Source organism: Arachis duranensis, chromosome 7 (assembly GCF_000817695.3).
Source record: "Arachis duranensis cultivar V14167 chromosome 7, aradu.V14167.gnm2.J7QH, whole genome shotgun sequence".
NCBI lineage: Eukaryota > Viridiplantae > Streptophyta > Magnoliopsida > Fabales > Fabaceae > Arachis > Arachis duranensis.
In genome coordinates, this window is record NC_029778.3 from 9,357,837 (window position 1) to 9,371,514 (window position 13,678).

General features: G+C 31.3%; 1 protein-coding gene across 1 annotated transcript; it reads right to left on the bottom strand.

The window, feature by feature from the left end:
* Nucleotides 1-3,323: 3,323 nt before the first annotated feature.
* On the bottom strand, nucleotides 3,324-4,623 carry LOC107457635 (uncharacterized). Its single transcript, XM_016075808.3, has one exon. It carries the CDS (start codon nucleotides 4,558-4,560, stop codon nucleotides 3,526-3,528), a length of 1,035 nt encoding a protein of 344 aa, XP_015931294.1. The 5' UTR covers nucleotides 4,561-4,623; the 3' UTR covers nucleotides 3,324-3,525.
* Between the last annotated feature and the right edge of the window lie 9,055 nt (nucleotides 4,624-13,678).

The following is a 13,678-nucleotide window of genomic DNA, read 5'->3' on the forward strand; positions in this document are numbered from 1 at the left end:
AGGCAGAGCGCTGCTTTGTCATCAGCTTCTGAGTCCTTTATCTTCAACACTTTTAAGTCTCTCTCTCTCCCGTCAGTAGCACATATGCAAAAAAGAGTAATTCGAATTGATACTATTCGAACTTTCTCTATGTCACGAAATACATGTAATTCGAATTGACTAAATTCGAACTATGATTGTGTAATTCGTAGCAACTTGATTCGATCTACTTGTGCGCAATGATTGGTCATAATTCGAGTTAAGTCGATTCGAATTATGAACAAATCTAATTCGAATTTTGTTGCTTCGAATTATATTATAGTGTGTTTTGGTTGATTAATGAATGAGAATCTGGTTTGACTGAATTGCGTAATTAAAATCTGTCCTCGGTTTATATGCGTTTTTTACCCTAAATTATATTGGACTATTGTATTTTATGTATAATTATAAAAATTTATTATCTTATCATAATTTATATGTTAATGAACAGTATTAAATTTGTGAATAAACAATGATAGGATATTAAAATATATGTATTTTTGTAAAACATAATATTCTTTTATGATTGATGTGCACTTTTACTTTAAAATTTAACTCATAAAATATATCTTTTTAAACATGATTTATTTTCGAATATAAAATTAAACATCTTAAAATGATTTATATAAGTCACCAAAAAAAAATGATTTATATAAATAACGAAAGAAAGAGTATTATATATTTGATTTTCATTGAGAAAAATCGTATAAAATTAATTATCCTATAATTTATTTATCTAAAAAAATTCATAATTATATTTTTGAGTGAAAGTTTAATCCTTTCTTCAAATTATAACACTTTTTTTTAATATCCTTATGAAGAAGTTGAAGTTGAGCTGAAGAAGAACAATATATAACAGAAAAAAGTGTAAAGAGAAACTAAAAACTCAAAAAATTATCTGAATGATGATGATATTAAAAATGAGAAATTATAATCTAATTTTACAAAGCATGATCTTCATATTGTGATAGGAGGTATATATAGAGAGTTAACATCATCTAAGCTAACTGCCTTACTAAACATAGAAAGAGTTAACTATTTGTTAGTAGATAGTGGTATAGCAACATAATCTTCATCTTCTTTATCTCAATCATCACCTTTCAAGCTCAATGACATTTTTTATGTGACTTTGAGCTTGTTCTTAAATTTATCAAACTCTGCTAGAGATAAAAGTTTGGTGGTCCATGCATGGAATATAGATATGTGGAGGTTGTTCTAAATCACTAAGTGACAAATGAATATCAAGTTCAAAATGCTTTGTTCAACTATTAAAATTGGATTTGCTAAAATCTGCACAAGCACTTGTATTATCACAATATATAGTTGGAGTACTTGAATGCTTGAGTCCTAGTTCAAATAGAAGATTCTACAGTCAAATAAGGTTAGTATCATCTGCTATCAGGTTTCTAATCTTAGATTTTGCACTGGACTTGCTCACAGCATGTTATTTTCTACTTGATTATGCAACTAAATGACTTCCTAAAAAGACATAATAACCTGAGATTGATCTTCATCAATGTCTAATGCTTAATTTGCATTGGTGAAGGCAAAAATTTGAAAATTAATGAATAAATGGTGTTAGAAACAAGAGACTAAATTAGAGAAAAGATGGTATATTATTGAGTGTATTCAAGTTGTCTAGAATGATACAATATAGAAGAATATTTATAGGTGCTAAGAGAATCAAAATAATAAAGACGTAATATCTTATAATAAATATGCAGATATGCTAGATAATCCTAATTGATCCTAATTATATTCTAACAATAACCCTCACTCAATTGAACCAACTAGATACCTTAGAATTCTCTTAACTGATTTCCAATGGAGAAAAAAAAAAGGATTTTACATAAACTGACTTACTTTGTTTTTTTAAAAAAAATATATAGATAAAGTATGATTAAAGTACAATATTATAGAGGTGAGAAAGCTAGTTCAAGATATTAGAGCATATGCAAAACAATGAGAAAGCAACATGACTTGAATAGCTCATCACAATGACTCCATCAAAGAAAACCATCATAGGTTCCTACATTGCGATTCTTTCTTTTGCTTCATAGAGTGCAAAACACCTCCTATACATGCCAAACTCGATCTTGCTGCTACAGATTTTGTGGGGTCAATTTTTGAAATAGAGTTTTATATTTGAGAATTAATATCTACAAAAAGAGTCTTATAAATTAAATCCGTAGATCCTCTCAATATAATAGCTAGCTTGTATAATGATGTTTTTTTTTTCTTTTTTCAAAGTTTTGTAGTTCATTACACTTACTCTCTTTATTGATGGATTAAACTTTAAATTAAATTAAAAAAAATTCTATCCAACATGACTATATGAATATTAGAGGTATGGGACAAATGATATGCATTTGGAATGTTATGGGAGCCAATGAGCCGTAGCTCACACGGCATTCCGCCCCTTCCTCATCTCAAAGGTCTCGGGTTCGAGTCCTACCAGCTGCAACCGAGAAGAAAAATTGGTAAGTATATGAGGTATGTGTGGGTGTGTATTGTGTACCTAGGATTGGGGGTTGTCCAATCCACTGGGGTACCTAGGATTGGGGGTTGTCCAATCCATCGACCAAAAAAAAAAGAAATGTAGACAATTTTTTTCCGATGACCAAAAACACAAAAACAGATTTTTTTTTCAAATTGATTTTTTAAGTTGTATTTGACTAGTTTAATTTAATTGGACACCAAAAAAGAGAGTAACTTAATTCAATAATAACAAAATATGAGCAACAATTTACATTTTAAATGTTCAGTATTAAACATAAGAGAGGTATATTTGCAAGTTTACATCATTTGAAAATATAATAATTGTTATAATTTATAAATGTTTGGTAATTCTTAACGATTTTAAATGAACACCTTCATATTTCATTCATTAAAAAATCATGAACATTCCATTTACAGGGAATTCAAAAAATTCAATCTTTGTCCATTACTATAATTGTGTAATTCATCAAAATACACATTCAAAAGCAAGTCAACTTCACAAGGAATGAGGATTTTGCTATAGAAATGAAAAAGACAAGGATACCAACAAAACTAAAGCATATTTTTTAGGATAAAAAGAATTCATGTCTAGGCTCAATCTAGATACAAAAGCTGGAACCTAGAAGAGCCAAAATAACAAGTAATTAACAATATATAACTTATCCTGTTACCTGCAAATAAATTAAAAAAAAAGGAAAAAGAATACACAGTTTTTCTTTATGATTCACATTCCATTAGCATAAGCTTTTTGTGCAAACATATCCATCAGTTTGTTCACAACTTTAAGAGATAACACAAGAACAGCAAAAAGAATTGTAAAAGGATACTCTTGTATTGAATCTAAGAAGCATTTAATGTGTTTAACTAGCTATTATATATTTATGTGTATCACTATCAGTCTATCACTACACATAGGATTGAAAACATCCATAAGACCATAACAAAATTCAAACCATATCTATTGAATCCATAAGAATGTCTCTTTCTTGTTATTTGATGTTGCAGCAATCAGTAAACACCATTAGCAGCCGAAGTATTGGACGAAGGCGATTGCTGCTTTCGGCCTCGAGCATTAAAACCTGCAAACCAAGCAACCCTCATAAGCTGCAAACCAAGAATTAGCACCCACCAGCAAACCAGCCCCCTAATAGTATGCATCATCCATGCCGGCACACCAAGTTCGGCTCCGAGCTTCAACCCCCTCATTAGCTGCAGAACACGGTAGGACTCGTATATGACTGGGGTAACGAGCCAGACCGGTGATTGCCAATGCCAAGTCAGTATCTCAGTCAGAACCTGTACTGACAATAGAAGAAGATAAGGTCCAAATAGAACTAACGACGAGATGAGAGGAAGTTGAGGCTGCAGAATGCCCTTATCAGATCCAAACATCAGCAACATTGGGATGATGAATCCGGTTAGAGTAGCAACTATGTTCCAGAACCGGTAGCTGAAGGGTGCCTTGCTGTTGCATTCTTGCATTGGATTCTTCGGACGCGAAACAGAGTCAGCCATGAGGAGAAAAAGGGTTGCGCCGAGGTTAAAGATGCAATCAAGTCCAACCAAGGAAAGTAGGCTTGCTATATTGGGACCAAGAAAGATTGAGGATATTGGTAACCATAACGTCGGCACCATGCCGGTTGCAAGGAGAATAGAAGGACCTAGAAGCCACATAGGCCACTTGAAAAGCTGAAATTGCATGCCTGAGTGATTCTCAGTCTCTGCAGATGCTTCGGCATTTTCTGTAATCGATTCAGCTGTTTTACTAGGATCAAGAGTTTCAAATATATTGGCCGAACTTGGCAAGAACTTATCACTCTGATTATCTGTAGGAGCATAAGTGAAAGGTGACGGCTCCCACGGAGTCAACTTTGTGCAGCATATGCTTGATTCTTTTATTCGAGTATGAGGAAAACTAAGTCCCTGGAGTTGAAATGCTTTTCCAGAGTTTAATAATATCAGGCTTCTATGATGTTCCTTCCTGTTAGTTGATGTGTGTATTTGATAATGAGTTTGAGTTAATGATGCCATTCCTATATTCATTCTTGACTTCAGAAAATCCAAATGATTATGCGCTTTTGCCTATAAAATTAAGATATCACAGACTAATAAACTCAGTGTCATACAAAAGCATATATAATATTCTAAGATCATAATACAAGTTTCTAACACAACAACAAAAAGCAAATTACTGTTGTTGAAAGAGACATTGAAAAAATGTATCATAAGACCTCAATTTTCTGGGGCAATGCTGCAAGTTAATGCATTAATTCATTGAATATTCCTTAATCCATATCAGTTCTTATGATTAAGCACTCAAAGCTCCAAGGAAAATTTCATCAAGGAATGGTACTACATTTAGAGATAGTTATATGATTATGGTCCCTAACATATAGTAGTCAACATTTCTCATTCTCATGACTCGAAATCTTAAAATTACACAATCAAAATTCAAACCATATTATCGAAGTTACACTTGTTTGAATGTAAAACTCCAACTAATACATGGTGCCAGATCAATGTCCTATTCACTAATGCTAAATATAGCATACAAAGGACAGGTTTTCCAAAAATCGCTCCATTCCCGGAAATTTATTAGTGTCCGGTCACCCTTACGTCGTAAGGTCAATAGAGTATCAAGTTTCAAGCTGGAACAAGTGGTGGCAAGCCATTGCGTCTACCCAAGGAAACTCGTGTCTCAGATAATTCAAATTCATAAGCCATCTGAATAATTCACTCATCATTCATCAATATCTAAGCCATTCTCAATATCATCATCATTCGTCAATCCATATCTCATTTCCAAATCAAAAATCATATTTCAAAGTCAATCCTCACCATTCTTCTTTCCATTCCGTTCATCAACAATCCCATCCAAAAAATAATTCTTTCTTTTCTAAATAAATCAATCTTAAAACATATAACGTTTAAAAACTAAATCTTTTTAAATAATTACTTTAAACCAAACTTTCAATTTTATAAAATTTCGGCAGCAGTGTTCTACGGCGGCAGAGGCGCGGCCAGAAGCTTCGGAAGTGGCGGTTTGACGAGGATGGCGCCGGCGACTCGAGCGGCAACTGTGCGTGGTGGCTGGACGGGTTGCGATCCTGCCTTCTTCGCGGATCTCTCTCCTCTGCTTCACCCATGGACGACGGCGATGTTGGCTCCCTTTGGCGACGACGACGGCACTGACAGTTGCAGCATCGACGACGGGCTTCACGGCAGGGACGATAACGACGGCGATGGCTCAGGCTGGACAAACAGCAGAGCGGCGACGTGCTTCCCGGCGAGGACGATGGGTTCTGGTCGGCGATGGCGATAGTTCACAATAGCAGGGACGTTCCTCCGCGACGGCAGGGACGTTCCTTTGCAACGGCACTGGCGCGGACTCCACGACGGCGACCACCCTCCGCGGACCCTCTCTTTCTCTCTCTCCATTGCATCTCTCTTCAGCTGGCGGCGATGAAGATGAACAGCACAGGTGATGGGCTCGGCGGCGACCAGCTCGCAGCAGCTGTGTCGCTCTCCTCTCCTCCCTTTCTCGATTGTAGATCTCTTCCTCTCTTCCTGTGGATCCCTCTTTCCATGTATGTGAATGTGTTTGTTTTGTGTGTGAAAGGTTGGAATGAAGAAAGTTTGAGGAAAGGAGGGTTGGAGGCTGCGCAAAGAGGAAAGGGAGGCGGTGAGTATAACAGAATTAGGGTTAAGGGCAGTTTAGTCATTTTACTAAAATTAGAGGTAATAGAGTAATTAAAAACCAATTTTAATTCAATAATATTATCTTTAAAAAAAATATTATTTAATTATAAATTTACAAATCAATTTCAATGAAATACTCTAATTAAAGGATTAGAGGTAATATAATTAATTTTCTTTGTCTGTAAAAATTGAAAGTATTAAATTTCGAAATCTCTATTATTTAAACTAAATCATATAAAATTCTTATTATTCTACAATTACTAAACTTTATAATTTAAATATAGAAAACACTTCAATAATTATAAAATTGAATAAGAATCTTAATTTACTTCAAACTCAATTAATCAAAACTTACTTTAATTATTTTTAATAAAAAAATTTCTGAAATTAAAGTCATAAATAAATAATTAAATTTAATTAGTTTATAATAAAAAATTTTCAAAAATTTTGGTACTTACAAGTTATATCTCAAAAGTTCATCCACACAAGAATAATTGGCACCATCGGTGAAGACGAGTAAAATAATTTCTACTCCCCTCAAATTTATAAAATTTGATTTATATTCAAATTTTTGAACCAAATTCAATAATTTTATTTAAAATTTTATTTAATACCTTTTAACAATTTTTTAAGTATTCTCTACGATATTTTTGCAATTTGCATACTTTAATGCTAGACAACTTTCAATTATGATCGGTTTTCATAAAGTTATATAACATATATAGCAATTTTAATCTCAGCTAAAAGTATTCTCATTAGAAAAAAAAATATATAATATTTAATTTTGTTAATTTTTTTAAAGTTCTCTATTTATACAAGTAAAATTATATATTTTATTCACACATATTTTTGTATTTATATTTTGTGTAACTAATATTTACTAATTTATTAGTAATATTTAAACTTCAATATATATTCTATAATTTGAATAATTTTTACAAATAGTATTTTTTTTCTCTCTCTATTTTTTTTATATTTTTACAAGACAATACTCATTGTTTTCTATTTTTATTATTAAAGATCATTAAGAACTTGTTTAGAAATCATTTAATATAAGAAAATAATTCTATTTCTTTTGAAAAAAGAATTCATTTCTATTTGAAACTCAATTCCATTATTTAAAATTACTATAATATATTAATAGAATAGAATTTAAATTTGAAGAGTGCGAGAGTTTATTTGAAAATCATACCTCTTTTGATCTGATTTACAAATAAAAAAATGAGAATTAGAATTTTTAAAGAAATTCAAATCATTCATTTTTAGTTGTTTCAAAATAAGAAAAAGAATTCAACTCTCGAATGAATTCTAATTTCTAGCATTTTAAACAAGTTCTAATTCTTGTGTTTTTATTTTGAAAAAAAATAATGAAAAAGAGATATCCTATATTAAAATACAAAGTTATTTCTTTATAATAATGACATATAACAATCATATATGTCAACTAAATTTTTATTTCATCATGTTGCTTAGGGGTGGCAAAGCGGGCCGACTCGCCCCACCATGCCATAGTCTGCCCCATAAATGGGATAAGTCGGTCCGCCCCGCCAACTAAGATGAGTTCAAAATGCCAGCTTGCCTCATTTTATGGCAGATTGGCAGATCGGCGGACTAGCTCACTTGACTTTTATTTTTTGAAAAATAAAATTTATTAAAATTAATTAAAAATAATAATTAAAAAAATTAAATACAAATAAAAATAGTCAAATTATAAAACTTCAATACAATTGTTCAAAATAATATTTGTCAATAGAACCATCTTTATTTTAAAAAATAAGTCACATAATTTAAACAAGTATACGAAATTGTAAAATAAAATAAATAAAGTTAATAACTAAAAGAAGAAAAAAAGCAATAAAAACAAAAAAATATTTGAAAATTCTATAATTATTAATTTTATAATAGTAATCACTTTTTTATTTAATAAAAAAAAGAAAAATAAAAATCTTTTGCCTGGCAGATTGGTCCTCCCTGTGCCACCAAAATCCGTCAATTTGACGGTGCGGGTGGCAGGTTTGATGGATTTTTTTATTTTTTGTAGGCTCCAAATCCTAACCCGACCTGTTTTCTTTAGCGAATTTAGCGGATCGACTCAACAGATTCAGTCCGTTTTGCTACTCCTAATGTTGCTTAATGATTTTATTTATACAATTAAATAAAAATAATGATAAATTTAAATCTTAAAATTAAATTTCATAAAAAATCAATTGTATATTAATTTTATAGAACTATTATATTTATTATTGTTATACGAAAAATATGTCTCGTTGTATTGTAATGACTAAATAACGCTTATTATGTCATTTAGTGACTAATTATTTTATTATTTTATTATCAAGTTAATGTAGATGTTACAAGACAAAGTTTAAATGTTAAAAAAATAACTCACATTAAACGTGATTGAATTGGCATTTTATATGATATTCATATTATTTTTTTTCTACGATTATCAATTTTAAGGTATATTTTTTATTTTGAACTCTTTTAGTTTCACATAATATATTATTTAATATATGCTGCAACTTCATATATATTCAATGTCTCAATTTATATTATTCATATCAAACAAATCTTATTATAAAGCAAATATTCAATAATTAATTATTTTAAGTAAAAAATTCATCAATGAATTATTGTAAGTCGGAAAATTTTTTAAAATAATTAATCATTATATTTTTGGATCATACAATCGATTTCATTAATAGATATATATTTCTGAACTTTCGAGTTCACATAAAATCAAATGCTATATGCATATCATGAAAATTGTTCTCAAGCGAAAAAATATTTCCCACACAACTATCTTAATTGAATAACTCTTACCACTCAATTTTTTTTTAAATAAGTGCCGATATAATAACCCGACTAAGCTTGGGGCTCACTATATCATTATTCACTTATCTTTTAACTGTTATAAGTTATTTTATTTTCTAAACTTAGCCTAGATCGTATGATCGGCAGACAAAACTTGGTTATAATCTATTACCTTATAGCTCGGTTTTTATTGTGCATTTTGAGTCATAATTCAACTTTATTTGCCTTCATTCTAAATTTGTAACGGACGATCTTAATAACTATTATTCTGACATATTGACCAACAGTCATAACTTCAACTCTATCATCAACTCTATGCCTATAAAGACACCTATTTCTATATCTTAAAGGAGACGACATGATAAGTTTTATTTCATGTTTAACATTCTATAATTATAAAATTTTTATACCTTTTAAATACTTATATACTGACTTGAACGTCAGAATGTTTTTTGCGGGTATCCACCCACTTTGTTCTTTGATGTACAAATTATTCTCACTCCTTTAAGAAAAAGCGTATTAATTACAACCGTGCTTATTCTTACTCCATTAAAGAAAAAGCGTATTACAACAGCGCAATAGACGAATTATATTTCAAAAGTTCATCCACATAAAAACAACGGTGTATATTCATTTCTTCTAATTTTGATCTTTAGAGTTGTTTAAATGAATGTTTAATATTACATGAATGATATTATTTCATTAAAATATATATGCGAAGGTTTCTTGTAAGTTAAAAGTGGTAAAATGGTACTTTCATGCATTTTTCATGTAAAGGATTGATCCTGTTTTAACCCAGGGATCGATTCTTACGTACTGAATTTTGGGGAGCTGAAAAAATCACCCAAAATCATATTTTTTATGTACCAAAATTTTTCTGTATTTTTCAAATGTGTTTTCTTGTTTTAACCTAAAATGATATTTTGCCACTCCAAATACCTACTAATAACCTCATAATCATGAAATTAAATTTATTTGATTTAAGCTATAATTTTCAAGGTATTACATCATTGCACTCATGCAAATGAAATGGATTTTGTGCCAATGTTATATAAAGCTAGGGCTGGGATTGGTTGCCAGCATTCATACTCATTCTCATGGACAGGCTAAGATTGGAATTGGCTATCAGTAATGTCGGTTAAGTGGCTGAAAATTGACTTATAAGCTCATGGCCAAGCATATAGGAAGGCATTTGATGTGTGCATTGTATAATTATATGGTACGGATGATGACTGATAACCTAGATATTGATTCTTGAATAAATGATATACAATGTATTTCACTAATCTCTACTGATTTTTTTTTTTTCTATTGTATGTTTTCTATTCTGAGATTATACAGATGGTGACTCTAATGTTGTTTATTGAGTTGCCCGAAGCCAAAGAGTTCGTGATAGATCCCATTACAAGAAATATGTACATAATAGGAATACCTCACGTTTGCTTCTATTTTATGTCACTCCAATCTTTTCAAGAACCTTTGATGAGTCTTCTTTTTTTATCCCAATGCACGATATAATTTTTCTCTTGTCAACTTACATACAAATTCACTTTCTTACTCAATAAAATAAGACATTTGGATAAAAATAAAACATATAAAATATTATATGAATGAAATTATTTTTTTTAATATTAGAATCTAAAATAATGCTTTATATATTTTTTTAAAAAAGTGAATGATTTAGTGATTCCAACACAATAAACATTTTAATTGAATTATAAATAGTTGTACTACAGAAAATATTATAGGTTAGGGACGACTCAAGCACCTTGTGGTTAATATAATATCCACATGACAACATTTGAAATTGAACTAATCTTTTAAGACATATGATCTTAGAAACAAAATATGAAACACCTTCCAATTGTTGAAGCCAAATATATAAAAGGGTCCATATATAAGAGATTAAGCACTAATCCCTACTTCCCATACCAAATACTTAGGGACAACTCAAATCAAATCTAAATCCTCTTAACCTTTTTCATACAAACAAATTAAAAGGCAAGCCCACAAGGCTTAGTGGCTTTCTATGATTTTATATATTGCATTTATCAAATTCTTCTGGTAGAGAATTAGACAGAAGAGCCTCCAAAATGAAGAAATTTCAAGTTGTTGCACGTCACTGAAATTAAATGTGCTTGAGTTCTCATATCCACCGGTGTGGCCGTGTGGCCATTCATATGCATGTGTGGGGCCATTTTAATTTGGTTGAAATTATCATAGGTGTTTTCTCATTGAAGATAATCTTGTCGGAGCATTGTTAGATATATAAGTTATGAGTTTTTTAAAATACTGATTTTAATATACTTATTATTCAAATTTGACGGCACAACTGATTAAAATTTTTTTGATCAAAGTGTCTTAAGGGAATTGGTTAAAAAGATAAAGATAAAAAGTTTAACCTTTTATTAATGCATAACAAATTTTATAACTAATTTATAGAATTTATTTTTTATGACTGTAAATGTAAAAGAGTTTTATATAGATAATCAACTGTGTATTGCTATATTAATAAAAATAATTAATTTTTAAATTTGTCACTTAAAAAATCATATGAATTATAGTTATTGGAATTGAACCTGCAATTAACTTGGTCAGAGTATTAAATTAACGAATTATTGGTTCAATTCAATATATGACTAGTTGAACTAGTTGATTCAGTCATAATTAAATAATTAATTAAAATTATATTTTTTTTTTATCATAATAAATAATTTTTTATTTTGTTTTTGTATTAAATTAATTATTTTTATATTTTAATAATTCATTAGTTTACACCTATTACATATTTTAAGTATTTATTAAAACATAATATTAATACATATCGTAGAATTATGAATAGAAAAAATAAAGTATATTTTTTGTCTCTAAAATTTGTCAAAAATTTCAAAAATATTCCTAAATTTTAATTTCTTTCAATTTTATCCTCAATGTTTTCGATTTGCATTAATTTTATCTTTATCCTCAAATTCTTCTGATTAAAATATAGTCAACAACATTTTTTTTTCAATTTTATTCTTTAAGAACTATTCACCATTATCATCATTTTTAAAATATGTTCTTCTCTCCCTCTTCAAACTATTCAAATCCTTGTTGGTGGAATGACGGCATGTTCAGAGTCATTGGACAATTGGACAGATGGTTCTTAGCACAGCAGCAGCCGCCTATGCATGCCAGACAATAGCTATGTGCAGGGACTAACAGTGCTGTGGAAGAGCAACATGCAAAGATCGACGGTGACGTAAAACTCCTAGCAAGGCGGCGGCGTAGTGAAACTTTGAGGAAGAAGAAGAAGAACGCTGCTAAATGTTGAAGAAGAGAGTCTTCAATCTAGATTCGGGTTGGAAAAGAAGGTGCAAAGAGGCAGAAAAAGAAAACGACGCTACAACACAAGGGTAGAATCATAGCAATGGTAGCAATAGTTACCAAGTTTTCAGTCATCAATGGCGGTCAAAGTCTTGGATCAAAGGACGACAGATGTATTAGAGGTAGCATGTGAGTGAGAATCTCAACAGTGGTGTCGTGTCATCGTCGACAAACCTAGTCCCACCACCGATTGGCATCGGCGGAGACCAACGGCTGAGGCGATAGGGAAGATACTGGAAGCGAGGGCGCGCGATGAGTGATCTTCTTTGTAGCACAGCAACGATGGCCATGTAGAAGGGTAGGAGAGGCCTCGTCTTGCAGTGTCTGCTAGGTCGGGTTGGGGCTGGGGGTTCTGTAACACTCCGTTACCCTAAGCCTTATCTCTAGCAGTAAAGCGATTACCTCTAGCCATAAAGCGAAGGATAACAAGATGTCACGACAGTTCTCAAGCTTGCGAAGCGTTCACACACGATAATTAAACGCGTAGGTACGAACAGAACAAGACATAATAAATTTAAAACCTTATAGATAGCTCCAGGAAACATAAGGTAATAATTAAAATAAACAAGATACATGTGTGTGTGTGTGAAAGAAAATAAAAATGTGAAAGAAAATACTACAACAAATAATCAAAATACAAAAAAGTGCATAAGATCCTCCACTTCGTCACCATCTCGTAACTCACCGAGGTGGGTTACGATCTGCATCTGAAAAATAACAACAACATATGGTATGAGAACCAGATGTTCTCAGTATAGTAACAATGCCCAATATGTAAGATGTAAGGTTCCAGGATGCCAAAGACAATCCTAGAACTTCACATCACAGATATTCAAGCTTAACCCAAAAAAAACTTAAACCACAAACCAAAACAGAATTATCTAAACTTAGGGGATTTCTAACTAAAACCAGTCATACCGCTGTATCCCACAGCCTTAACCAGCCTAACCTCCACGCGATCCCATTACCGCCGTTTACTGACCTCCTCAGCACCAAACAGTCACAGATAATGCAAGCAAGTAAAACACAAGTAATATACATATATAATAGGTAATTCAACTAGCATTTAGGCATGTTATTCAAATAGGCATAACTCAAGTAATCAAAGCAAGCAAGCATATAAAAGATGCATATGATGAATGTCTATCCTATTTGGCTAGTGATATCACTTGTCGGTTCAAAATTCCAACCTAACACATCCCCGGTGATGTTGCCTTTCTGCCACGACCAAGGATATAATGCCATACTCACTCTTACTTTATCTTGCGCTCCGCGAGTTATA